Source organism: Lates calcarifer, linkage group LG15, assembly GCF_001640805.2.
Source record: "Lates calcarifer isolate ASB-BC8 linkage group LG15, TLL_Latcal_v3, whole genome shotgun sequence".
Lineage (NCBI taxonomy): Eukaryota > Metazoa > Chordata > Actinopteri > Centropomidae > Lates > Lates calcarifer.
The window spans coordinates 29,544,613-29,571,221 of NC_066847.1; the positions used below are offsets into that span (position 1 = coordinate 29,544,613).

General features: G+C 40.4%; 2 protein-coding genes across 5 annotated transcripts in view; one reads left to right on the forward strand and one right to left on the reverse strand.

Moving 5' to 3' along the window:
- On the reverse strand, positions 1 to 20,972 carry ube3d (ubiquitin protein ligase E3D). Of its 3 annotated transcripts, XM_018683006.1 has the most exons (11): positions 19,304 to 19,322; positions 19,053 to 19,137; positions 16,390 to 16,601; positions 15,760 to 15,850; positions 13,394 to 13,616; positions 12,714 to 12,786; positions 12,541 to 12,619; positions 11,700 to 11,808; positions 10,429 to 10,595; positions 8,061 to 8,199; positions 1 to 555 (listed from the first exon to the last, which is right to left on the reverse strand). In XM_018683006.1, exons 2-11 carry the CDS (start codon positions 19,127 to 19,129, stop codon positions 535 to 537), a joined length of 1,191 nt encoding a protein of 396 aa, XP_018538522.1. In that variant the 5' UTR covers positions 19,130 to 19,137; positions 19,304 to 19,322; the 3' UTR covers positions 1 to 534. The 3 variants fall into 3 exon arrangements, with proteins under 3 accessions (XP_018538522.1, XP_018538524.1, XP_018538523.1); XM_018683008.2 differs by lacking the exons at positions 19,053 to 19,137; positions 19,304 to 19,322 and adding an exon at positions 20,899 to 20,972; XM_018683007.2 differs by having other exon boundaries at positions 19,053 to 19,347.
- Positions 20,048 to 26,609, forward strand: part of dop1a (DOP1 leucine zipper like protein A) — a 25,677-nt gene continuing 19,115 nt past the window's right edge. For both annotated transcript variants that reach the window (XM_018682976.2, XM_018682987.2), the window contains exons 1-8: positions 20,048 to 20,458; positions 22,702 to 22,898; positions 23,031 to 23,212; positions 23,317 to 23,487; positions 24,386 to 24,575; positions 24,953 to 25,051; positions 25,280 to 25,379; positions 26,271 to 26,380. In XM_018682976.2, the coding sequence (XP_018538492.1) occupies positions 22,761 to 22,898; positions 23,031 to 23,212; positions 23,317 to 23,487; positions 24,386 to 24,575; positions 24,953 to 25,051; positions 25,280 to 25,379; positions 26,271 to 26,380 (990 nt within the window). In that variant the 5' untranslated portion in view covers positions 20,048 to 20,458; positions 22,702 to 22,760. The remainder of the gene's footprint in view (positions 20,459 to 22,701; positions 22,899 to 23,030; positions 23,213 to 23,316; positions 23,488 to 24,385; positions 24,576 to 24,952; positions 25,052 to 25,279; positions 25,380 to 26,270; positions 26,381 to 26,609) is intronic.

A 26,609-nucleotide genomic window follows, 5' to 3' on the forward strand; every position in this document is an offset into this window, starting at 1 on the left:
TATTTTCAAAAATACAGTTTAATCTGTTTTGTTTTGTTTGTTTTTTGGAGAATGTTAAGAAAAATACAGAATAAAGTTCAGAAATGGACAAACATACACTGTACACAGGCAGGCTTCACAGCCATTATGATACACCTCGGTAATTACACATTAGGATGAAAAACTATAAAACAACTACAAGGAAAAACTATTTTGATGTTGTCATTCTCTTCTCGCTTCTTTGCATTTACTGGAAATGTGTTAACATTAAGAAAGCTGGCAACAACCTGTGTCAACATGAATCTGTTTGCAGGTGATGTTGCGCTACCAGGCATGTTGACAGACGCAACCAGAAACCACAACTAGACAATGCTTAACAAGCTAGTCCATGCTTGCTCATACTTTAAGGGAAATCTGTGCAGGTTGGCACCTTAACATTTAGGAACACATGTACATGTTCACAGATGTTCTACTTGCAGCTGTCCTCTTGAATTCTTTGCCAGGATGCATGAGTGGAGTCATGACCTCCTGGCTTCTGACCTTTGACCTCAGACCTCAGAGTCTCAGGTACGCCACCTAAGAATAACAGCAAAGTTAAGAAAGGTTAAAATCTACGTGAAAACTTGTGAGGCATGAGAATAAAATAAAAATAGTTAAAACTTTTTTATAAACTCCAGTTTGTACTGTACAATGAGGATTTTCGCTCCCCAAAGCACAGATGTACTGGATTACCACGGTCTGCTGATCGGCACAGCAACACATTATCTGCAATTAACGTCTTCAAACAACTAAAAAACCACAGGTGGTAGAGTTTTAATCAACTTCAGAAACACACATTCAGATAAACAAAGCCCAGAAAACAAATCAGCTTAGCTCTGTCCTCTCTCTCTCTCTCTTCCTCCATCTGCTATTCCTGGGTGTTTGCCTGCTGCAGACAATGGTTGCGCTCCACTGAGGGCTCTATATTGGGATGATGGATGAGGGCATTTGCCTCACTCAAGGCCCTGTCTTCTCCGTTCCCATGCCAATGTCTGCTCACCACTCAAGTGCATCGATGGTAATTCATACAAATGATAACAAACGGCAACTAGAAGTGAATCCCAGAAAAAGAGGAAAGCGTGATAAGGAGCCAGAGTAATGGGGGTCTAGATGGGGGTGAGATGCTGGCTTTTGATTAGAGTTACTAGTTGAAGCTGGGGGAACGAGAAAAGGTGATTGCTCTCCTCTTCCTTGACAAGCTGCTGTTGCCCAAGGTACAAAAGCCAATAGAAAGAAAGAGATACTGAATGAATTCTTGCCTGAAGCCTCTGAAAACAAGTCATTTTAAATCTTACGTATTTCTGTATAATATCAAATATTCATGACTGTAAAAGCAATAATCAAATTGAAAGTTTTTAGATATCAATTAGGTATCTATTAAGAGTTTAGGACTCAACAAGACTTGGTCAAAACCTAGTATATCCCCGGACTGTGTATGATCAATTTACTAAATTGAGGACGTAGTTGAAAACTGTTGTGGAACTGCCGTACAGAACTACTGTCAATGGAAAGCAGACAAAAGTTGCTAAACATCAACTGAATGAAATGCACAGAGGTGCGTCTGCAGAGGGAAAGTCCAACCTCACCCTTGTGAGGCAATACTGGTGACTCAAAAGTAGCTCAGGTTAAAAATCAACAACATAGTGATATAGGCGCTAGGTTGGCAACACTGCATGTAAACGCAGCATGATGATGTAACAGAAACCATTTGTACCAATTCATTGAGCAAAGGCCAACAGAGAAACTTCAAAAGTCAATCAGTCAGAAACTGGTTTTCAGGGACTTTAAAGAAAAACAAATTCCCTTTAAAACTGTTAAACCGATGCATAAATGTGTATGTGTACAGCTCAAGGTGGTTCAGGTCTTTGGTTCAGTGGCAAAGAACTGTAGCAATTGTTTCATGATGCATTACCAAGGAAAGCGCCAAGGAAAGTATTACACATGATTAAACCTGAAACATTTAGACATTTTTTTTTTTTTTTAAAGAAAAAACAAAACAAACAAACAAACAAGAAAAAACGCCTAAATTCCAGCTTTACAAATGTTATTTGCTGGGTTTTCTTGTTTTCTGTGATTTTAAATTAAATCACCTTTAGACTGCTGTAAGGACAAAACAAACTATTTAAATGTCTGAACTTTGATTTTTGTGGCATTTTTACTATTCTCTTTAAACTACTATTTTCTTTGGCTCAAAAGACAAATAAATCACAGGAACAAGCAAACATATGATCAGAAGACTCATTACTTCCCACTTGCTCTATTATGAGAAGCCACACAAAAAAGGTTCTCAGATAGTTTGTATTCAACAGTGTTAAAATTACATGAAGGTCTTTAAAGTGGCAGGGATGCTGACAGTAGGTCTGCCCAGAACACCTGATGATAATATGCTTAAGGGCATTACACTTCTTTGATCTCATTGGAATTCTTCTGAGCTGTAGCACAGTGAATCACTGCAAAGCCTTGAAAGTAATAGATCTAGCTGTAGCAAGAGATCACCTTTGGTAGTTTTATTTTCCATCTCTACACAACAGCTCTTTAGTTGAAGGGACTTTACAGAGGAGGGGTTAATGTCTGGGTATTAAAGGTACTGAGACAATGACAAGAGGCTGGTGTGAGGATGTCTTTTGAGCAAACACACATTCTTTGATGCTTGGTGCTAGGGACTCTGTTATCATAACACTCCAAATTTGGCAAGCAGCACAGAGAATATTTCTTCACACGTGAAGAGAGAGTCAGAAAGAGGTGTGGAAAAGTAGAACATGACGAAACAAAGAATGTTGCTGCTGCTGCTAAGAATATTAAGCACAAAGATTGTGCAGATCATGTATCTGCAGCTCAAGCAGATACATGAGATAGACAGAGAGTCCTGGCAAAATGAACAAAGCCCCTGACCTATATAACAATGCACTCTATTATCACCCTTGGGTGTGTGTCCACCACGCCCCAAGGATGTGATCCAGATTAAAAAAAAACAAAAAAACAAACCACAACAATAGGTTTTGAACAGGGGGCATATGAAGTGATTACTGCCTGAGTCTGAGAACAGAACTTTCTGTTACTGCCACAGATTACCTCCAGCAGTCAGTAAATGCAGCTGCCATCAAGTTATTATTAGACCTGAATGATGTTTTATAGTTGCTGAGTGCACACATGGTTAATAAGAAGCATTCTCTTACTTGCCATGCAACATATTTTAATGTGGTAACTTGGAGGAAGAATAAGAGATAAAAAAGGAAACTCATTTAATTAACTGGTAAGAACTACTCTGTCTGGAAACCATGAGTCCTCTTCCAGTTGGTGTGTAATGTAAACTTCACACTGGACAGAGCAATGTTATGATGCACATCACAGTTCTGGATAATGGCACATGAACAGCCAGGAACATTTGTTCTTTTCGCAGTGTATGGGAACTATGTGTAATGGCAATTTTGTTCTTTGTAGGCCACACTGCAAGATGCAACACTGGCAAGGCAGGTGGGTGAGTGAGCTTCCATGCTGCTTTCTGTTGTTTACTAAAGCTGTTCATGTCCATGAAGTTGAATGTGACACACCAGAAAAGAAAGAAAAAAAAAATACAGGCAAACTACTGGCGATGGAAAAGGTATCAATCACCTTTTTTTGCGGGTTTATTTAAAAAACCTGCATACATGTGCTAACTGTGGTGTAAAAAGGGTATAAGACTTAACAAAACGATTCCCTACAAAGTCCCTACAGCTGCTGTGCAGGATCAGTTCCATTCAGAAAGTGGATTTTCTGAGGATGCTTCTTGACACGTGGGAACCATCAAACTGCTCATACAAATGGTTAGAGCGCTTGACCTTGAGCCTGCATGCCTCCCTCATCTCCTCTCACCTTTTTCCACTGAAGCCCTGAATCCTGTTTTTGTCTCTCTAGGGCCCTTTCCTCATCTACCCTCCTCTTCTCCTCCTCTCTTTGTTTGGCCTGCTGCCTGCTCCTCTCCTCCTCAACTCTGTCTTTCTGCCTTTTGAATCTTCCCTTTCCTCTTTTTCTCTCCTTCTCCTCTGAAGCTTTTCCAGAGCAGCTCTTGCTTTGCGCTCCATCTCCATTTCCCCCATCACACGAAACATTGCTTTTCTGAGCTCTCTCCTTCTCTCCTCAGGGCTTAGTTTACTGATGCTCTTAACAAGCTCCATTTCAGTCTGGAGTTGCGAGTTCCAATAAGGAAATGTGTAATATTCTTCAGCCACTTGTAAAAGCACCTTTGAAAAGTACTCCAATGATTTAGTATGGCAATTCAGTAAAGTTGAGGGACTTGTGAGAGGCAAACCAAAGCAGCAGAGGCTGAGATATCCTGACTTTTGGTCCCTAGCAGGGGTTAAGCTCCAAAAACACTGGATCCTAAACTTCCCACAATACAACTCCCACACCTCTAGTACACTTGTAGAAATGTCACAGCAACCTTAGGCTGAGGACATCCCATGCACAACCAGTGGAGTATTAATCCCTCCACACTCTGAAGATCTAATTCAATAAAATGTATCATTCCCATCACACTAGAGATAAACAACACTGACATGCCACTACAACATTTTTTCTTTTGGATAAAAGAACAATATCAGCCTCATTTACATCATCAAGCAGAGATATGCTGATGTAAACAGCAGCACAGGCCACCAGCTCTGTTGATAAATTCCCCTCCTCATCCATTGGTCCACGTGCAATGAATCGTGACGTGTGCATCTCGGGGGAAGTAATTTATTTAGTCAAAGTGCAGTTCCTCCTGGTGTGACGTTGTGTGGACTGCAGAAAGACCGAGGCGACGTATGATCGATACATGGTCTCGGCTCTTCATTGTAAGAACGCCTGGATCAGTTCATGAGTCAGTTCCTGTCTGATCTACGTGCCGTCTCTGTGGGAGCGAGGATGAGATTAATGAGGCTGTGGGGCTGTGGGGGGTTAGGGGTGGTGGGGGATAAAGAGTGACGCTGGGATGCTGGAACTACTTTACACCCCATTACATTGGCAGGCCCAGGGATAGAGGGTGGGAATCGCAGCAGCCCAGACAACACTAGACATTCCACATGAGGCATAATAACAGGCTGGGTTATGGTGCAGCCTCTGATCTACTCACAGGGGCTGAAATTAAACTAAAATACACACACACACACATATATACACACGCCCAATTCAGCACGGCTACCTGCAAACGGTGTCATAGCTAGGTGTTGGAGTTGGTGCTTTGGCCCGTCTGTGATTTATGGTTACCCATAACACCCTTCTTTGCGTAGTTTTGCAGTGACGTGTATGTATGGTATGTGTATAGTCGGAGAAGCATAGTGATAAATTTAAAGGCTTTGCACAGTTCCTGTCCACCAGAGGTGTTTTCACTTTTGGCTGATGACACCTCTTCTCTTTTAGACGGTGCTCGACTGACTGACTTGCTTCCTCACTCTCCTGATAGCAACAGGTGCAACACTGTTGTGGTGGGACAGTTTACACCTTCATCATTCTAAAAGGCATTTTTCCCATCAGACATTTTGACTTGTCATATAGTATGAAAAGCACAGGTGTAATAAGTAGCATCAATAATGATGGCTAAATTACAATTAAGTGTCCCAGTAAGCAGGAAGTCAGTGATCCAGCACGCCAGTGAACCAGTTCATCTAAATGCAGTTACACGTGCGCTTGTACTGCTATTACATGTCCCAGTATCTGCCCTGAAAAAAATATGTATTAGAACATGGAGTTTCTCTCAGCATAGCTCCATTTTACTTTAACTTGAACAGAGATCTAATCAGCCAGAATAACTGATGACACCTGTGTGGGAGTGCTGGGTCTCTGATATTACTATTCATTATCTCTTCCAAATAAGTGATTTACATAGCAGAGTTAAATTTCCTAAATCCTATCTGACAGCTTGTGTTGCTTTCCCTTATGGACAACAATGAAGTTAGTGAGTAAAATGTTATATGAATATATATTTACCGAAAGCATCAAATAAATATACATGTTTCCCACAGATGAGGTGGAAGTGATTGTATAATGCCAATTACTTCTCTCAGGAGGGCTTTTGCTCACTTGAGTCTTCAACATCCAACATGAGGTAGACCATAGCTCACAGCACCCTCCACCTTTGTTCCATTTCCTCTCACATATGTTCATCTCATCATGTCTGGCAGATGTAACTCTTCAGATCATTGTAAACCTCTAGACTGCCATCCCACTGCAGGCTGGTCCTCCCCGTCTGGGTGCCAGTGTTGTTCAAACAGTGTTTGAAACATGGACTCCCTCTCAGACCATCTCCGGTAACTCTAGATGGTCCTATGATCACATTACCTTCTCCTCCCTTCCTCTGGTGCCTATGGCACAACAGGCGTCTGTTATCAGGAAGTGTTCAAGTGTGTCAATTTATCACACTCTTTTTACTACTGTAACCACCAGACAGATACTGTGTCTGGGTCGATCTATCTGTGGCCTTCTCTATTTCCACATTTCCTAATTTCTGCCCCTGCACCCTTTTGTTAATGTTGTTACCTCAGAAAACAACAATACCACTTATTATTTGACCATAATGTGCAAGTAAAAGAAGAGAAGAAGCTCTGGAGAGAGAGTGGAACTAGAAAGCATGAAAGCATTTAAGGTTTGAGGCACAGTACCCTTATAAGAAGACAGGAGCCCGCTGTAGGTGAAACAATTAGAAAAGCAATCTGGTGGAAGTGAGCCCTCTATTCCAAATTCCACTCCCTGTAAGGGGACATACTGCTGAATGTCAGCCTTGAAACTGTGTTAATCCAACAGGACAGATCACAGATGGACGTAAAATAATAGTACAGTCTTGGTTTACTTTGACACTAGATGAGTTTTGAAAATCTGTTTCTCGTTCATTGTTGTTACAGTGAACCAAAATGTTGTGTTCTTTAGTCACAAGCACAGATTGAGAGTTTCCTTGGCCATATGGCAAGAACAATTACTAACACACTGCCCATTTTCACAGGCCAGGTATAGCATGCTTTAGGGGGTGGCATTAACTTCTGCTGCAGCTGTGTGCAGCTATTTGAAACAATATTACATCATTATCAAACCAACCTTGGTATAACTGACCATTCACTAACCCATTACCCCAAAGTTACTGTTGCTACAATTCTCGCCGCTATGTTACGCTTTCAATTTTCATGGTACACATGTAGTTTATAATGATTATGGTGGCACATTTACCACTCAATATTCATATTAAACAATGGACTCCTGATTTTAGGACAAGAGCAGGTTTATTTCTAGTTGACAACTGGCGATTTTGCCAACTGAGCAGCCAGCTATTGCTATCAAATTTTAGCAGCCAAAGCTACGTAACTAAACCAGCAGGCTGAGGTGGATAAAGCATACCAAACCACAGTGATGAAACGGTCAGATTTTGATCAGAATATGCCTTGTTATTTTGTCATTGCAACAAAGTATTCCTTCTCCAATGCAGATTTTGAAAGACTCAGTCTTTCAGGCCTTCAACTTCACACCCCCTGCCTGGGGTGACAACAAAAGCAGCTTCACATGATGTACAACGGCAGATTTTCTGCTCAAAGATCCGCTCACTGCACAGCATTTCAGCTCTCGTATTTTTTAGCGGATGGCAAACTTGTTTAAGTGGTAGCAGTCACTACCTAAACTTTCTGAGCAGGAAGTGGAGGATAATGGCGCTAATTACCCCTGTCACTATGTTTAAAACGGCAAGGAGAATAGAGTTGTCAGCAAAGTTAACACCTCCTATTTTCTAGTCAAAGGGTTTTTCCTCAGCAACTCAGGCTATATATACACATTTTGCACAATTACAGGTGTATAGAAGCTGGAATAAGGCTGACAAAAGTAAAACCTTACATTTGACCCACATAATCCCTAAAGCGAAGCTGGTAACTGAAAGCCCTGACTCGTGAAATTAATTAAGGCGGGATAAAAACACTGTCAAGCACTAGTGAATAATGGAAAAGCAAGGTGCTGTAAGTAAGAAGCATGTGAAATAAGCGATTGCTGTCAGGTAAAAGTGTTACTGTTGTGCTGCTAATGCAGCTTTTCACAAGTACCTATCTCACCTCATAGGACCTCATGCAACGCATTGATGTGGGGAGTGTAGAGTTGCTGTCATCTATCACTTGCAGCAGCTCCTCACACACCTTCAGCGGCAGCACCACAGGATGTCCGATGGCATTGACCTCCCAGCTAGTTACAATGCTGAAAACACACACATACACAAAACAGGAGTGATTTATAGTGACTGCCACAGCATTATACAATCAACATGATGCCCAGAAATAGCTGCTGTAAATCCCATGTTGAAGCATTCGCCTCGCCGTTTTAATTAAGTAGGTTTCAAGTGTAAACTGAACAGGATAACTAGGGATACATAAAAGTGGATTGATGCGGAGTGTATGTGTGGCATCAATCTGTGTGCATGATGGTGTGTGTGAGGGACTAAAAGAAGAGAGGACTGAAAAGAGAAGAGGAAGAGTGATTGAGAGAGGAAAGATTGATGCTCTGTCAGTGTGTGGTGCTGATCCAGTTTGTTTGGGTGACATTTAGCCATCTGTGCAGTTCCTGAGAGGGAAAAGTCTTCTCAAAGTTTTGGCAGTTCTACTTAAGACATTGCACTGAAGAAACAGTGCTGCTTTAGCAATGTTTACATGCCAGAAAGATTTGCGTTCAGCCACTCAACAACTTGGGTCTTAATCAGGTTAAGCTGTTTACTTAGCAAAGCTAAACACCATCATACACATCCAGATTTAAGCTAAAGTTATGATGTCTACATATTGATCCAAACCAGTCAACATCATAATTCTTTGTGCATAGTCATGTAGTTAATGTCATCTACAATAGGATTTGATTAGTCATATTTCAGAATTAATTCTACGGAAAGAGTTGCCCATATAATTTCCATTACACTCAAATTTCCATATCCATGAGGCCTCTTGCTTCCCATTGTACTTGACTGTGATGGTGCCTGGGACTTTGACTCAACTCATAATCAAGTCACTCCCATTAGTGACAAGCATAATCCACTTAGGCATTGGCTCAGTGATTCTCTTGCCAATTATTGGCAGTTTTAACAACACACACTGCAACCGCCGGCCGCAGTCGACTGTAACCGACTGTATCCCGAATAAGAGGGCCATCATCCTGGGAATTCAGCTCCCCAGGCATAGCATTTAATTTAAAAATGTCAGAGATGAGTGATGAAGGACGAATGGTAAATTATGTAGGGGGTGATGGAGGTGTGAGTAACACCAGCATTTAGCTTTGTGAGAGGAAATGTCAGAAATTGGTAAAATTAAAAAAAAAAAAAAAAAAAGCAGTTGCTAGAATGTGAAGCACTTTACAACCAAGACTCTGATGTGAAGATTGTTTTGTAACTTGAATCAGGGATCAACGTACTGTTGGTTTATACATTCAACAGAAAATAATAAAGAAAGATAGAGCGATAAATTAGCTGGGATGATATATCAGCCGATATTTGCTTGTTGCAGAAACAGTATATTGCTATTTGTCTATATAGAACAAGAAATTGCTGTACCAATATATCAAAGATGTGAGTGAGAAACAGTGTCAACATTATGTAGTTTGTCCACAGGACAGCAGGGGCAAAAGATGTTTTTATTTCATTTCTAGCGATGGGTAATATTGTATTAGCTATTTCATACTCTACAGTGTGAAAGTTTCCTGTGCATCACTCAACTCATGCAGCTCATCATGTAGTTTAAATGGACTCTTTCTGCTTTGACTGAGAAGACAAGCCTTTCTCCTTTGATGTGAATTTTGCCTTTAATTACTCTTTCTCCATCCGTCAGCCGGTGGGCTTGTCAAAAATGGTAGAAACAACAAAACTTCCCTGTTCTGCCTTCACTCTATCTGGCTGCGGGGAGGGGGAGGAGGTGGAGGAGGAGAAGGAGGAGGAGGTGGAGGTGGAGGGAAAAACGCTGAGTGCTGATTCAGTTGAAAATAATGAGGGTGGAAGGCTCTTCCAGTGGGGTGCTGCTGTACTGAGCATGGAGAACCACATGCAGCACATCCACCTACACCTCTCTAATGTATCACAGCAAGGCACAAAGAGCCTCGCTCCTGTCAAAACAACATCCCCTGTACGTGCAACAAACACGAGCGTGGCTTATGCAATTGACGACTTTGAGACGATAAACACCTTTGATGGCAATCTCATTTGCAAAATAGCAGACAATTACATCTGAGCAGGGACCCTTAGCGCAAAGTGTTCTATCAAGACCCAAAATCCGTTCATCAACAAAGTAGTCTTTCATCCCTTGCGGTGAGCCATGACAGGTTGTGATTGAGAGGGTGCGTGGGAAAGATGAAAGGATAAGATTAAGAAGAGCAAAACAAAGACGGAAAGAGGGTGGGGTGGGGGGGTGTTGTTGGAGGGTTGGAGCGGTGGAGGATACGGTCCTCGCTTACTCTCTCTGCTGGATGCCTGCGTCGGAGCAGGCGACATAGAGGAGTTTCAGGGCTCTGGCAGCTCCGGGTGATGGACTGTGAAGAGCCGGGGAGCTGATAGACCTCTCACCCCCGACACATGTCTCTGGGACTGATGCTGTGATGGAGTCGCTGTTCAGCAGCCAGAGCTGCACGAGGAGCAGACAGGTCGCTTAACAATTGAGATACACATGCTTGACGTCACACATGGCAAGCACTCACACTCCATCACATAAACTGTGCATCCACTCATGCTCACTGGCATCGGAGTGATACTTTGGGCCGACAATGACCCTGATGTTCTGCTCGGGGAAGCTCAATAAACATATTTAACATTGTTTTGTCACTTTAATACTTGTTGGTCTATCCCTATTTTATGAAAACTGACTTTAAAAATGACACACAATATAGAAAACATAAAATATTAATATTGTTTTTAATTGCTTCATCTGGTTTGTGGTAAAGAGTTACCACTTCAATAATTTCCACATACTGTCTATTAATAAAGTCAGACAAAAAGAAATGTAAAAATATATTTAAAGGGAAAAAATGGTTGACTTTGATTGATTTTTTCAAACAACTGCGGGGCTAATGTAAGCAAAACACAAAGGCTAGTGTTTCATCCACCTCTGATATGATGCAGGATCTTTGATTATATATTCATCCACTTTGGTCCAATTTCACACAAGATTAATTGTGTTGTTATTTCTATGCTGAGTTTCAGTGAAGAGTTTTAATATCCAACAGTTTAAACTCTGCCAAAAACACAATCTGCATCAAATGGTCATGCAGATGGTCCGACTGAAACAGAATCATCTGCCAGCTTCAAATAAAATAATATCCGTTTTGGAATATGAACTGAATTAAGCAGACGTGTTTACAGTCAAACTTACTGTAAATTCTGTGAAGACATATTATCACTACTACGCAACACTACCTTTTTAAATAGGCATGTCTGTCCTCAGTGTACTGCACAAAAAAGAAAAGTACTGGACAACCTCAGTTTCCTGTTACTGTGGTTGTGTGTTGCTGTTGTTTTACAAAGAGCCACTTGTAATAATCCACATGTAGCTGATTTTAAAGAAGCTAAAGCCTGGCAGTAGTCTCAACAACTCTAACAAATCACAGTCAATCAGCTTTTTGTATCGCTTGAAGAACCTGTCGTATCACTCCTTCCCATTTCTCCAATAATTGAGCGTCTATTTTTACTAAAAAGTCATGTGTTTTTCTGATTAACGCTGCTGTGCTCTTACCAATAAGAAGGCTTTTCCATCAGGAGTTTGGACAGAGAAGTGGAAGATGCTCAGTGAGTTAGACAGCTCCAACAGCCTGGCTGCTATCGTCCTCTCCACGAAGACAGATCTGGCCAAAACAGACAATGTTCATTCATTTACAAATTCTGTCTTCATAGAGTAGTCATTTCACTGTCTTGGTCAGGCACTAACAGTAAAACAGAATGGAGGTATCAATGACTTTTAGCAAGATGACAGGGTTTTCATAATTTTCTCTCACCTCTGAGATAAAGTTATGGAAGGATATGTTACATTTCATGGTCATGGGCTCATGCCCAGGACTAACTCTGAGAATGGAATCTTAAACAATGCAGCTAGTCATACAGTGAAGTAGTTTTTAAAAGTGACAATCAAACATAGTGAGACACTGAAGCTTATGCATAAACCTTAAATTATTCAGACCTGCACAATGGGAGATTGGTTATTAAAATGTTTAATTCAGAACTAAAATTGTGACAGAGTAATTATTTTTGAAAAAGCCTGAACACAGTGGTGATATGCATCATTCCCCAAAGTTTCAGCAAAATCCAATCAGGGGTGTATCAGATATTGGGTGAGACTGACATACAAATGAACTAGAACTGATTTATAGTCTCCTGTGCTGATTTTATTGTGAAGGACAAAAATGTATGACAACATCCACAGTGATTAACCTAGAAAGAAAGACCGTGTGTGACTTTGTTTTCTCTCCGACATCTCTGGTGTCTAACTGCCACTTTTTATTTATTTCCCTGTGAAACAGCTTGGGTTAACAGCTACACTCTCCTAATTATCACCACTAGATGCTTGGATTAAAACCTGCCTGTTAAGTGAAGCTTCTGGCTTTATGTCCCCGACAGCGGGCTCCACCACCACCTGTGTGATGTACAGTTTCAGGGTCCCTGTAGGATACAACAGAAAAAGGCTCATATACACTAACTAAAAATGATGTGTATTTATAAAAATCTCTTTGAATGATGTAATGATGATGTGTACCTGGTGCAACAGCCTCTCCCAGCACTGAAGAACAGCTCTTACAGGAGATGAGAGCCAGTCGGCGGCAGGGTTTCTGCATGGAACACAGGTAAAAATCAGAAAGCAATCACCATCATACACATCCAGATTTAACTTGGCTGTTTTCAACAGCCACTAGAACCAGGATGGAAGACAGAAGAGGAGACGCAGAGAGAGTCATAAGGTAGGTGGATTGTCATTTGTTCTGCTGCTCTTTTCTATCTGCCTCTCATTCTATTTCTCTCAGTTTCAGTCATGCACAGAGTGCCACTCGTGCAGAGAATGACTAATAGAAAAATAGGGCGCTCAGTCCTCGTCTACATGGTGCTAGAGTTTGACTCCACTGATGCAGCCGTCTGAGGATTGAGTGTCTGTGTGGGTGAGTATACTTTATGATACGGCTATAAATCCAATTTTTGTGTCTTATTAAAAAAATCTTTTATTGTCCATTAGGTGCTTCCACCACTTTGTCTGTCACTGCAGCGAGTAAGTATGAGTTTTACTGCTACAATTCCTTAACTTTCATTCAGACTTTTTTTTGTCTCTCAAATTCTTAATTTTCTAGGAATTCCATCAACAGTGTAGACCCTGAAATGCTGTTTTAGAGGCTTTGCCATCCCGCTAAAGCAACAAACCAGCACTTTCCTTTATACTTCCCTCACCTTTGGATCCTGACTGTCCTCTGCGCCAACAGGGCTCACTTCCTCTGTGAGAGTCTGATCACAGCTGCCGTCTCTGGCTAGAAGGAGGAAGGTGTCGCCCAGTAAACAGTCCTCTGCTCTGGGCAGCAGCTTCTTATTAGCGAACGGATCTGGGTGGCAACACCAGTCGTCCACGATGGCGTTCCAGTTGCCATTAGGGAGAGGAAGAACTCGTTTAAACATTCTGAAGAAGAGGAGGCACAAAAAAAAGTTAAAGGTTTTCTGTCTTTCATTGTCCTTGCGGAAACTGTATTAATTGCTTCTCTCTGCAGTGGGAGCTGTTATCTCTCAATAAGCTCGGAGTTCTCTCAGGACCAGAGAAGGTCAGAATCCAAAAAAGGGAGAAAAATCTGACAAAAAAGAAGTCTCCAAATCCCCCTTAAGACTAAGGAGGACAGGTCATTCAAACCATCTAAATATTTTTTCAGTAGCTCCTTGAATTGCTTTTTTGCAGACTGAATGTAAGCATGTAAGCACACGGTTATGTTTTATACCCAGCAATTATGAAGCAACATTAGAATTCATTTGCAGTCATGTTTTGGCCTCCAAATTATTTTGCTGCTGGAAATGAGGGCGATAGGAGCAGTGCGACTGAACCAAAACCAAATGTTTTGGGCACTAAAACTGTTGTAAATAAGAGTCTTGAAAATGAGGGGTCTCACTTAAAAGATCCTTTATTAGCATAAATGACCTGACTTTGTCTTATTATATTATACATCAATAAGATTCATTCCCCTACTCATGTGTGCCGACCAGAGTGAATACTCTGCTTGTGACAGCACCTATCTTGGTGCAGCTAACTCAACTCTACTCTATAACAGTCTCTTGTGTGTGCATGTGTGTTTGGTCGCTGCCTAATACTGTGTGTGTTTCTTGTACAACAGGAAACTTGCAACCATAACACAAAACATCCAGGCTGAATCAATCACTCTTGTGACTTAATGATTCTGTTTACTCCTTCTACTCCTCATAAACTCGGGGAGAGGTCAGCACATTTGCTCATGCACACACAGCTACAGAGTTTGGATTCCTTAAGGACGAACTTCACACAGAAAACCAGAGAGACTATGATTCTCCACTACAAACCAAATGGGCTGAAAGATGCTAAAAAGTTCATTAGAACTGAGGGTAACTACAGTGTTGGGTGATAATTTTCTGTGGGATTGTCACTATTAGCATCACTTTCCATATTACATGTAATCATTTTAGTCACTGTTAGCATAGAAATATTTATTAGGGCAGGTTTAATACATCACATGTTGTCATTCATTCCAGTAAAGCACTTACTATACTCATATATATATAGCTGACAGTTTCTTAGGTAAACCTAGCTGAGATTATCACAGTCCTGAAATAAAATCCCCTTCATGAAGGCTACAATGTTCAGTTTCTATTGTTTTAGAGAGATGTTGATTCAACTATATGATTATTTTGGAGGCTGTGGTTTGTGCTGCTGTTGAACTGCACTATTGATATAAATGAGTTGGACAATATCATAGAAACACCTGTCTGTAAAAGGCAATAAAATACAACAGCACCACAAACTGCAGCTTCCAAAATGATCATATAGTTGAATCAACACTCTAAAACAGCTGCAAAACAAACCGGACCGTGTAAATGTCACAAAGGTAGAATTTATTACAGGACTGCTGTTAGTTTTTGCTGGGTGTATCTAATAAACTGTAAACTGAGTGCATGTTTCAGGCTATATAAAGAACATTTGTGGAGAACACCTTGTGATGGCTGCAGTCAATGTTAGCATTAAAACCTCAGAGCAGCCACAAAGTCGAACATATTGTTGCAAAGCATAATGAGGCACAATGTTACTGAAATTAGAACTTTCCACCTTGCTGTGAGCACTTCTCCTGACATTTCTGCCTTTCCTAGGCCCTGTTGAAAGCAAAAAAAATAAGTTTTTGGCAACTTTTAGTGGGTTATTGCTGAGAAACATACCCAGAGGGCAAGGGTCTCAGTAATGCAGCTATTGCAATTTTCAGCATGTCACATTGCTGACCAGAGAAAGCTACAAGCTGAAGGCAATAAGAACAATACCACTGTCCAACTGAACCACCTCAAGGTAGGAAACACAATTGTTTTTTAATGGGTAGCGCAGACCTTTACGTCACAGCGTCTCTATAACTCTAACTCTGTCAGGCTGACAACTGTGGACTGCAGCTCTGGCTCCATCCATCAATTTTTCTTCCTCAGACTATCACTTCTACCACTGGGTCACACCATCAATAAACACTTGCTCCTCTTCCTGTGGAGGAGGGTGTAAATAAAAACCCATTTCCACCGATGCTCTACCCCGTCCGTCCGCTCCTCACCTGTCCTCGAGCAGCCTGGTCATGCAGCCCTGACAACAGAAGCAATAAGTCTCTTTTGCCCGCAGTGTCTCCATCACGCTGTCAGAGGCCTCTGTGGAGGGCCAAAGGCAAACAAATAAATGAGTCAGATTTGGTGAAAGGGTGGTAACCTTGTATTACAGAGCACAAAATCGATAAAATACTGGGATGGTGAAGGTGGCTTGGCTAGGGAGCCGGGCGATCAGTCTGATTTTGATTGGATTTGTCAATGACTGTCCTTAGCTATAACTCTCGTCTCACACCGGGACTCACACAGAAAAATCTCTGGAAATGCCAAAAGATGGAGTTTGGGGATATTATGCAATGACTCTAGGGTGCACATTTGATATGAGATCAATTCAAGACTTAAAGGGAATATTCTCATGACTCTGATGATCAGTTGCTTGTGTGCTGTTGAGTATCGTGAGAGCAAAATTTACACCTTCATTGTCTCAGATGACCGAGTGACTCAGTCCAATTAATTCAGAATAGACAGCAAGCCCTAAATAGCTACCAAAAGACTTTGTTCTTGTCTTGGCACAGAGGAGTCTAGCAAAGCAGAGGGACTTTACACGTGTCTGGATGTATTTCCATATTCATTCTGGACATCACCTTTATCTGAACTTTGTGCAACGTTGATGCGCAGTCTGTAATGCAGCTCCTCTCCACTGGATTCTCCTGCAGGCGTCGGAATGCAGGATCCCTGCTCTAAGGTGACTCCTGCTGGTAAAGTCAGGCTCAGCTCGCCTCGCTGAGTCCGGATGTGAATTGATGAATCTCCACCCGTCACAACCACGTCAGCAGGACTTCTGGCTACATCTTTCCTGGAGAGCAGACAGGACCAGAAGCTTTATGCACTCACACACAGGTTTAATAAATACATAAGACTTGAGGCCTGATTGCAAGATAAGCTGTTATGGAGTGACACCCCCATCTTTTCACTGCATCCTTCACTTCAATGAGCCACATTAGCTCTACGGTGAAGCAGCAACAATAAGACAATTAACTGAGTGGTCAAATAACAGAAAATTAATTGCAACTATTTTAATAATCAATTCATCATTTTAGTCCTTTTCAAGCAAAAATGCAGAATAAAACAAGCAATCTGAATAAATCATCATCAACAGTGGGGAATTATTATAGGCATTTTTCAGTAATTTCACACATTTTGAAGTTTTTAAATTTTACCAATAAAAAATATGCACAATACTCAGGACATTAACGATTACTTCTTATTTTGTTTTGTGGCTGCTCCAAACCCTTATGTTGAGATCATTTCAAGCAAACTACGAGTGTTATGACCGGGCTGCAAATAATAAGGGATTTTTATTGATGAATAATTTGCTGATTAATTTCTGAATTAATACATTGATCATTTTGTTTAATTAGTTATTCAAATAGTTGTTTTCTATCTATTGACTTCTTGATTAATGGACTAATAGACTTATCTCACTTTTATGTTATGTTATGTCCTTTCTACTAAAGAGGCAGAGTCATTTTATAGTCTCTGTTCTTCATACTTAATGTAAAATAATAAGTGAACCAACAAGCCAACTTTTCAACATCAAATCATACCGTACAAATGCATTTGTTCCTTGTCCAAGATGTACAGCACAGTGATTAATGAGCAGCCCATTTTCAGAACAAAATGTGTAGTTGAGAGTCCAGTGACTCCACTCCCTGCACAACTGAGCTTAATACAATGAAGAACCATTAGAAAAAAATGTCACTACAATCAACCTCTACCGCCGTCTGGATGATGCCGCCTGAGCTAAAGGAAGTACTGAAGTCCACTGGCTAAGAGAAACACAGTTTTTCTTTCTTTCTTTCTTTTTTTTTTGAAAACAAACTGGATGCAGGCTGAGCAGCTCCTCTGGTTATAGGGGTGTACGTCAAAGGATTTTATTCAATTTACACTGACAGTCCTCTACAGTCCTACTCTGAGTGGCTGGTGGTTTTTATTTCATCTCCTTTTGTGAGAAATGTTAAACTTTAGCTCTCCTGTTCTTCACACAACTTTCAGCCCTATATCATTTGTTGAAAATGCAGTTATATGGAGTAAGAATAAGATTTCTCCCACTGTACATTCGGGTACAGAGCCACAATGGTTCATTTCATGACAAATATCATTAACTCCATCTAGTGTTGTTGTAGGTGTCCTACATCCACTTTCCCCAGGCAGAGGCAAACTTAAAATGCTATCAACTTTCGTGTTTCTGTGAAATTAGATTTCATTAGCATGCTGTTATAATATGATATTCAGGCTGCTGTGTGTGTATGGGTAGACTCCATAGGTTTCTAGTTATTATGTGCCCTTCTGAGGTAGAGGACTTTTGCTGGATTTAATTGTTTACCTGGCACAGCACATCAGCACATTACATAGTAAAAGTATATTAAGTATTAGCAACCAAATGTAACTAAAATATCAGAAATGAAAGAACTTATGCAGAATCACCATTGTCACTGTTTTATTATTATACTACAGAATCATTATTACTGATGTACAAATATGTGGGTGTACTTTAATATTGTAGTTTGTCAAGGGGGAGCAAATTTAACAACGTAATATATTGTATAATCTCATGACTTGATGTTTTATATGTAAAATACTGATTTGAACAGAACTAGGCCTGTCAAATAAATGCAGTTGGTAAAAAGTATAATTTTCCTCTTTGAAATACACAGGGGTACAAGTATGAACCAGTGTTTGATTAAAATGCTCAATTACACTTTCATTAACATTGTACACTGTAAGTAGTTCTTTAAATGCACCAAGTTACTCTGCATCACCGATAAACCCTCTCTGCAAGTATCATACGAAAAACCTGCTTCCATTGTGCAGCATGCTACTTTTCTTCCTTTCAAATATATTAAACAGAAACCATAGTTTTCTGGAAACAAAAACTCAGTACTTGTGAACTGTATTTAGACTTAGTTTATAAGTCTTTATCAGTTTAACTTTTTCCAGATAGTTTGGATTAAATTACAACAGCAGGGCCTTAACTGACTTATTTTGTGACACTAACGATCTTTGGAAAAGCTGGTGCAACATATCCAACAAAATGAGGTGCCATAAAACTTAGACTTAGCTAACGTTAGAGTTTTGTATCACTGAGACAACAGAAACATCAGGCGTTAGTTAGCATCTCTCTGATCCCAGCGCTGAGCTAACTTAGCAAATGCGCGTAGCTAGCATAGCTTGTATTATGAACTTCCAATACAAACAGTGTTATCTAAGTGTGACTGATCAGCTAGTTTTCTATTAAAATACTTACCCAACGATAAGGAGTCCGCTCTGCAGCCTTTTCCTCAGCTCTAAAAAGACTCCAACTCCATGTGTTTTGGTTGGCATGTCCAAGCCTGCCATTCAGTTAGCGCAATATTCAGGAAGAATAAAAAACATCCATTAAACAAAACTCAGTCTGACTGGGCAACTTTGGATAATAACTCGCACAAAGTTAAATAACCATAAGAACATATTTGTCTGATTTAGCTGGTTGAATGAATCCAGGGGCTGGTACTTAACTGCAGCGTGCCGATACCACTAGTGTCAAGTAAGACATAGTAAGAGAAGAGCATATGGTCAGACATTTCAAAATAAGAGTGCTTAACTTTTTCACATAGTACAGTGACATCATGTGACACAGTCTGATAAATGTATTTGAGGCTTTATACACTTGACCATGATGAACACATTTTCTATTACAGAGTATATTTTAGCGGGTAAACATGAGTTCATGGTTTGAGTAGAATGTTTACTGTTTCATGTGATAGCAGGTTCTTTGCATGTTTGCCACACAGGCCTCAGGTAAAGAACTTATTTCTTCATTACATTGTATATTTGTGTTTTTGTGATATATGTATGGCAAATTTGCCCAGTATTTAGGAATATGCACCACTTGAGCAGAGCTAAAATAATAGATGTCTTATGAATAGATTTTGACACAGGGCCCCTATATAAAACAGGACCACAAGATTAACTAATAAGGCCTCAGTTGATATTATAATTTAATGGTGCAAATCAATTTAGCAAGTATTCTCAATGGCCAGAACCAACTGGAGTTCTGCATAACTGAACCATTAAATTACACATTTCTTCCTATTATATTTAGTTTAGTAGGCTAGTTCATACAGGATACTGAAATTGTTGACGCCCAAGTGGAAATTTTAACACAGGAAAATAGTCAGCTCTTATTTTGAAGACAAAGCACACTGTTTCACTGGTACTTGTAATGTACCATTACGATGTAACTGTGGGTCACTTCACAGCGCTGAGAGGCGGAAGACGTCCATGCGGAAGACCAGTTGGACGCTATGGTTGGACGTACTGCTATTCTGCAGTGCAGTCTGGGAGCTGTCAATCGTCTCGCTTTGTATATTTGGCACTACAAGCTACTGATGCGTTCATCACTGTTTATTTACACACAGCGGGGCAGCACTAAGAGAAATAAGAATATGTAGAGTATAATTACCTATTGTCTACTTCCAAAGCCGTCTTGTCAAGCGACTTGACTTGTATGAACGGGTGACATCAGAGCCGGGCCCTGCATCTCCATCATTTTAACAACCTGCTACTAACGTTAGCAAGCTCGCTAGTCATATTATTGACGTTGTCAGCCGTTTTTACTCGTCCAGCCGGGCACATGAATGAATGACAGTTGCTGGCCCATACCCTATAACGGTAAGCTTTTATATTAGCTTGAATTTATTATGTTACAAAGTCTAATGTACGTTAACGTTAGCTAAAATTACCTCATCTAGCTAGGAACAGGGTAGCTGTTAGCCACAGCGTTACTGTAATAGTTAGCTCTCTCCTACTCAAACTGTAACGGCAGTAACGCGTATATTCATATTTTGTGAATATTCCTTAGCCAACGGTGATATTATATCATTTTCCCCCATATGTAGTGTTTATTTCCACCTCAGTGTTAAGATACGTACATAGCTGCTGCTGTATGGACGACAGGTGTGTGTACCTGCTTTACAGTAACTATATTATTCACACTGACATCTTTACTCAAGTCTATTTGCAGGCTGTCACAAGCTAGCTTCATAAGCACAACGTTACATTTCCCTGAATTTTCAACCACTGCCTCATTCAAAGCCTAAGTATGTAGGTACCTCTCAAACATTTGGAAGAACATGTCAAAACCCATTCACTTTTCTTTCAATCTGCCAACACCTTTTTCACGGCCGACATTTTGCCATGTCACAAAAGGAAAAGCACAGGTGTTTGTAATAACATTAATTAGCAATGACTCACTGATATAATTTCCGGTGTATTGTGCCACCGTTACCGTGGTTAGTTCCACTTCCCCTGCAGTGACAAGTCAAAATGTCTACCATGAAAAAGTGAAATATCTTGCTAAACAGGCAAAGCTTGCAACGAAAATGTCACTTGCCTTTTCTTTATCTCTTGGAGCCCTTCTTAAATTTGACACACACATAGTCTAAAGAACACATAACATTGAGCTTGAGAAAGCAATTACACAACTGTGCCTTGTGTCAAAATTAGTTCCAGTTCAGATATTCATTTGAACATTAAGGAGGGGGAGGCTCAATCAATCATAAATCAATGTTATGTCAACCACAAGGTTCCAACATTGGTATGAAAGCTGGACAGATAAATTAGCCAGGCTCATATATATTTGTCAACATTATCTCATTACAGCTTTAATGAAATTGCCATATATGTTGACTAATCTGTAACTAGTCATTGCAGTACAGAAATACCTAATATATATGTGAGATCACCCAGAAATGACTGACAAGTTTATTTTTCTGCTGCAAAATTACTATCAGTTCTTAAAAGAAAGGACTTATTTAAACTCTGTGTGTGTTTATTTAAAAAAGACCATTAGATATTATAAGATAATATAATATTATTAATATGAATATTATTAAGTTAATAATATTAATAACTACTTATAAAGAGTATTAACTGTAGCATAAGAAGTATACTTAATTATAGTATAATTCGTATAAATAGTGGAAAATGCTCATTATAATGTCCCACAGCTCAAGCTATGTCCAGATTGCTTTATTTATTTGACCAACAAAACCCAAATATATGTTAAGCCTTTTGTCATATATGACAAACAAAGTAAAAATTCCCTGTTTGGCACCAGTGTATGTCAAGTTGAAAAATCACTATAATCATTAGTAATTGGTCATAAATATCATTAGGGTTGCTCAGAACTGTTCTTAGAACTGACTTCTTAAGGATCATAAGGGATATTCTATTAGATGTCTAAGTGTTAATGAGTTAGCCAACTTTTAAAACTCCATATAAAAGAGAAATAAATGTTGTTTACCAAACAGCATTTATGTTTTCAATAGTGGCCTCTCAGCCTGGATCATGATTCTGTGTAGCCCAGGGAGCAAAGCTGACATAGCTGCCTACCAGCCGCATGGACTTAACAACATTACCGCATGCCAACAAGAGCTCATTTCATGGTGAGGCTGTTAGGACTGCCCTGTAATGTGGAAACACATTCATCCCTCTCCTGTTCTGCAGCTGTAGAAATCTTGAGTGCCATTCCTGCCTGCAAGATTGCATTGTAGGAGTGATAGCGGCGGTATTCTGGGAAAGTTGATCCTCTTAGTCTCCAAATTTTTTTGAGAAGCAATTTATGAATCAGCACATCTGCTGTCATGCACACTCTTCACTCTACACACTTCACTCACAAACACGTAAAACAAAGATAGTAATGTCTGCTCATGTCAGACTTTGCTTCTTCTGATTCATATGACTCACTCTATTAAAATGGCCCCAGCTGCACCCAGGCTGATATTGGAACACATGCTATTACTGCTACTGACCAAAAGCATGAAGATGATGAAACTTTAAACCATGAGCTCTGTGTATTTTGAACTCCTTGGTCTCATCTTCCTCTCTTCTTGTTTTTGTCTTCTTTTTCGCAGGTGTGATGTACATATGTGTGCCTGGTATTTTACATTAGCATAATAACCCACCCAGGAGAATGAATGCAGAGGAAGTGGAGCTGCTCAGTGACTCCAAGTACAGGAACTATGTGGCCGCAGTGGACAAAGCCCTCAAGAACTTTGAGTACTCCAGTGAATGGGCAGATCTCATCTCTGCACTGGGCAAACTCAACAAGGTAAGGACCAGACAGGCCACAGCTTAGGTTACACTGCACTAGATTACACACACACATACACATCACACATCCTGGTTGTCACAATGTCTTTCTACATGGCTCCTGTTAACCATTTTTTATATCCTTTGTCAGGTTTTGCAGAACAATGCAAAATACCAAGTGGTTCCCAAGAAGCTGACGATAGGCAAACGGCTGGCCCAATGCCTCCACCCTGCCCTGCCCAGCGGGGTCCACCGTAAGGCCTTGGAGACCTATGAGATCATCTTCAAGATCATTGGCCCCAAGAGGCTAGCCAAAGACCTCTTTCTTTATAGGTAATACTGTGTTACTATGTACGGGACCAGTAAATTGTCTCCACACAAAGTTTTGTGTTAGTAGCAGATCTTAAACATGAGCCATATCTTCTTCATCCCTGCAGCTCTGGGCTCTTCCCTTTACTCTCCAATGCCGCCATGTCTGTGAAGCCTGTGCTACTGGGGCTGTATGAGACCTACTACCTGCCCCTGGGGAAGACTCTGAAACCAGGCCTGCAGGGGCTACTGACTGGAGTACTGCCTGGTCTGGAGGAGGGCTCTGAGTACTACGACAGGTAAGAGGAAATTAAATGGAAATGGAAAGAAAAACACTTGGAGACATTTTAATGTGCACATGCAGGAATTAGAAGAGGCCATTACGAGAATGCATTTTATAGCATTATTGCGAAAGGAATTGATTGCAGTTTGAATGAATGATGCATGAGATGTATGAGTCATTGCAGGATTAATATTTCAAACTGGAGACAGCCTGAGACATCTGTCTCTGTGTGGACTTGTTAAACTCAGTCTCTCTTCTCTGAGAAACATCTGTAGTCTAGTACTTGGGCAAAATAACTAACAGAAGAGTACATGATTTATCAATTTAATTTTTTTCACATGATTTGTTGATCTAGTTGTGTATAAGATATTAGCTATAAGCTATTGTAACATAGTCATCTCATCAGTGTTGACACAGTTATATTCATGTGCCCTAGAGGGTGCTGCAGTGGCACATAATAACATCAATGATAGCTCCATTTGATTTATGTGTCTCAGTTAGCAATGTCAGATGTCATTAGTGTTATTAATCGCACCTGTGGTTTTCATGGTACGACATGAAAATGTCTGACATGAAAAAAAGGCTGTTTTAGGGGTCAACATTTGTATTCTGTTCATTTGTACTACAAATGTTATAGTTTTAGTGCTTTTGTACTAAAACCATAATTAACCCTGTACTCTTTGAGTTTATTTTGCATCCATCAAAATGCAGAGCTTAACAGAAGGTTGCATTATTTTTACCAGGTCATTGACCTTTACCTTGAAGTACTAATTGCCTTCACCTGGATAGAGAAGAAACACACTGATGGTCAATTTTGTGGACTTCATCATTTTGCAGTCCCACTGTGGTAATAGGTAAATACTGTTGTGCACTTAATAAACATATTTGCTGTGTCCTGCTTGTGTTTGCCATAGAACCAACACCCTGTTGGAGAAGGTGGCTGCAGCAGTGGAGCAGTCGGCCTTCTACAGTGCCTTGTGGGGCAGCATCCTGACCAGCCCTGCTGTGCGTCTCCCAGGGGTGTCCTTTGTTCTGCTGCACCTTAATCGCAAGCTCTCCATGGAGGACCAGCTCTACGTCATAGGCAGTGACATCGAGCTCATGGTACGTGAAAGACTGTCACTCAGTGTCCTTTGTTAAAACATTTTCACACAGCAATATGCTGTCATCCAAAAGGGACTTGCACACCTGACAGTTCTAGTGAGGGAGCTGAGGGACAAAATATACTGCACCACTTTGTTACAAAATGTCAGTTTACTATTCTTGATGTTACAGTGAAGTGGTTTATTAAGCAGCAGTGCTGTGTTTTCAGCTGGTATTATTCTATATTAGTGTCTAGATTCAGTTTTGGGGTAGGAATCAATATTAAAACATTAATTTACAAAGAAATAGGAAAAAATGGCAGTTTGACTGCAGGAAACTGAAAAATGTTGTGTGTTTTGTAGACAGGTTGACTAATAGTGCTTCTCTGTTCTCACTAGGTGGAGGCGGTCAGTACCTCAGTCCAGGACTCCAGTGTGTTGGTGCAGAGGAGCACCCTGGACCTGATCCTCTTCTGCTTCCCTTTCCACATGAGCCAGGTTAGGAAAGCTGTGTGTGTGGTCTGGCTAAAATTACAGGACTCTGTAACATAAGTATGATAATGATATGTGTGTGTGTGTCTGTCTATAGTGACGACTGACATTGATATCCCAAGTAATTGACATCTGAGCTAGTACCCATAATCTGCCTGCTTGTGTGTGTATCTGTATGTGTGAAAAGGATAGCGAAACAGTCACAGATGTTCTGGTCTGTTCTGTTGTGTTCAGGCAACTCGCCCTGACATGATCCGGATCCTGTCAGCAGCTTTGCATGTGGTTTTGAGAAGAGACATGTCCCTCAACCGCAGACTCTATGCCTGGCTGCTGGGTGCGAAATACACACACAGACACAGTGCTGACACTCAGATATACAGTATCACTGCTCCTGCTCTTCCTGTAATTTTTAGAATATTGTAGAATTTCCATTTTTCCTACAGGAGAGGGATCAACTGTTTGTAGTTCATGAAACCACTCGAACATATGTATATCAGAGGTATTGACATTTTACATAGACCAAAGTGGGAACGACATGCAAACTTTTACACACATTGTTCTGTTTTGTCATTTGTGTACACATCAGGTATATAGGATGTTTTTTTCTCTTCTGTGGAATATACGCTAGAGTAGTATCTGCTGTGATCATTGTCTTACTGTATTTTCTCTTGTTTGCAACTCACTGTGGATGATGATGCTGGTAAGTGTCTGCATGGATAGTGATGAACACCGAATGTAACAAGCTTACACTCTAATCCAGAACAACTTGCAATGATTGCAACATAGAATATCTCAAATTCCTGGATCACTGGAAAGGATAAAGAGCAGGTTATAATTGGAGTGAAAGTCCCAAGTTGAGATACACAATACAGTGTGGTTCTAATGCCAATTGTAAGCCAGATTCTAGCCCAGTTAGAGTTTTTTTTTTCATTCCCCAATGAATGGATTACATTATCATTTATCTGAAACTGGTTATGCTTTTATAGTGTGAAGCTTTCCAAGATGTACTTTACCATGACTGAAATCTGAGTAATGCTGGCAACAGCCATTAGGAGTTTACAAAGAAGAAAAAAGATTAAATATCCATTTGCTCCACTCTGGATAAGTGCTTTGCTTCTTGCCTTGTGAGTGTGCTGGATGTACATCTGAGTGTTTATGCAAGTCTAACTGTATGTCTTTGTTTATTGTTTATTTTTTATTTATTTTTGTATTTTTTTTAATATAGGCTTTGATAACAATGGGGTGATAATAGGCCCCCGCAGCACTCGACAGAGCAACCCAGAGGAGCACGCTAGCCACTACTTTAACACTTTCTCTAAGGACATGCTGGTCCAGGTGAGGTTTCAAGCTCATTGCAAATATAGTTTAGTGACAGAAAATGCTTCTTAGGTGTAAAATGCCAAAAAAATCTGAAGTCTCTTGAGATCATACATATGTATATGTGTCAGTGTTAGGGGGGGGATCACCCTAAATTTGGCAAATCTCTCCCTCTTTTGTTTGCCTCACACTTTATACATCCCCTTTCATCCTTCTCCTCCCACTCCTCCCACATCCTCTCTTGGGT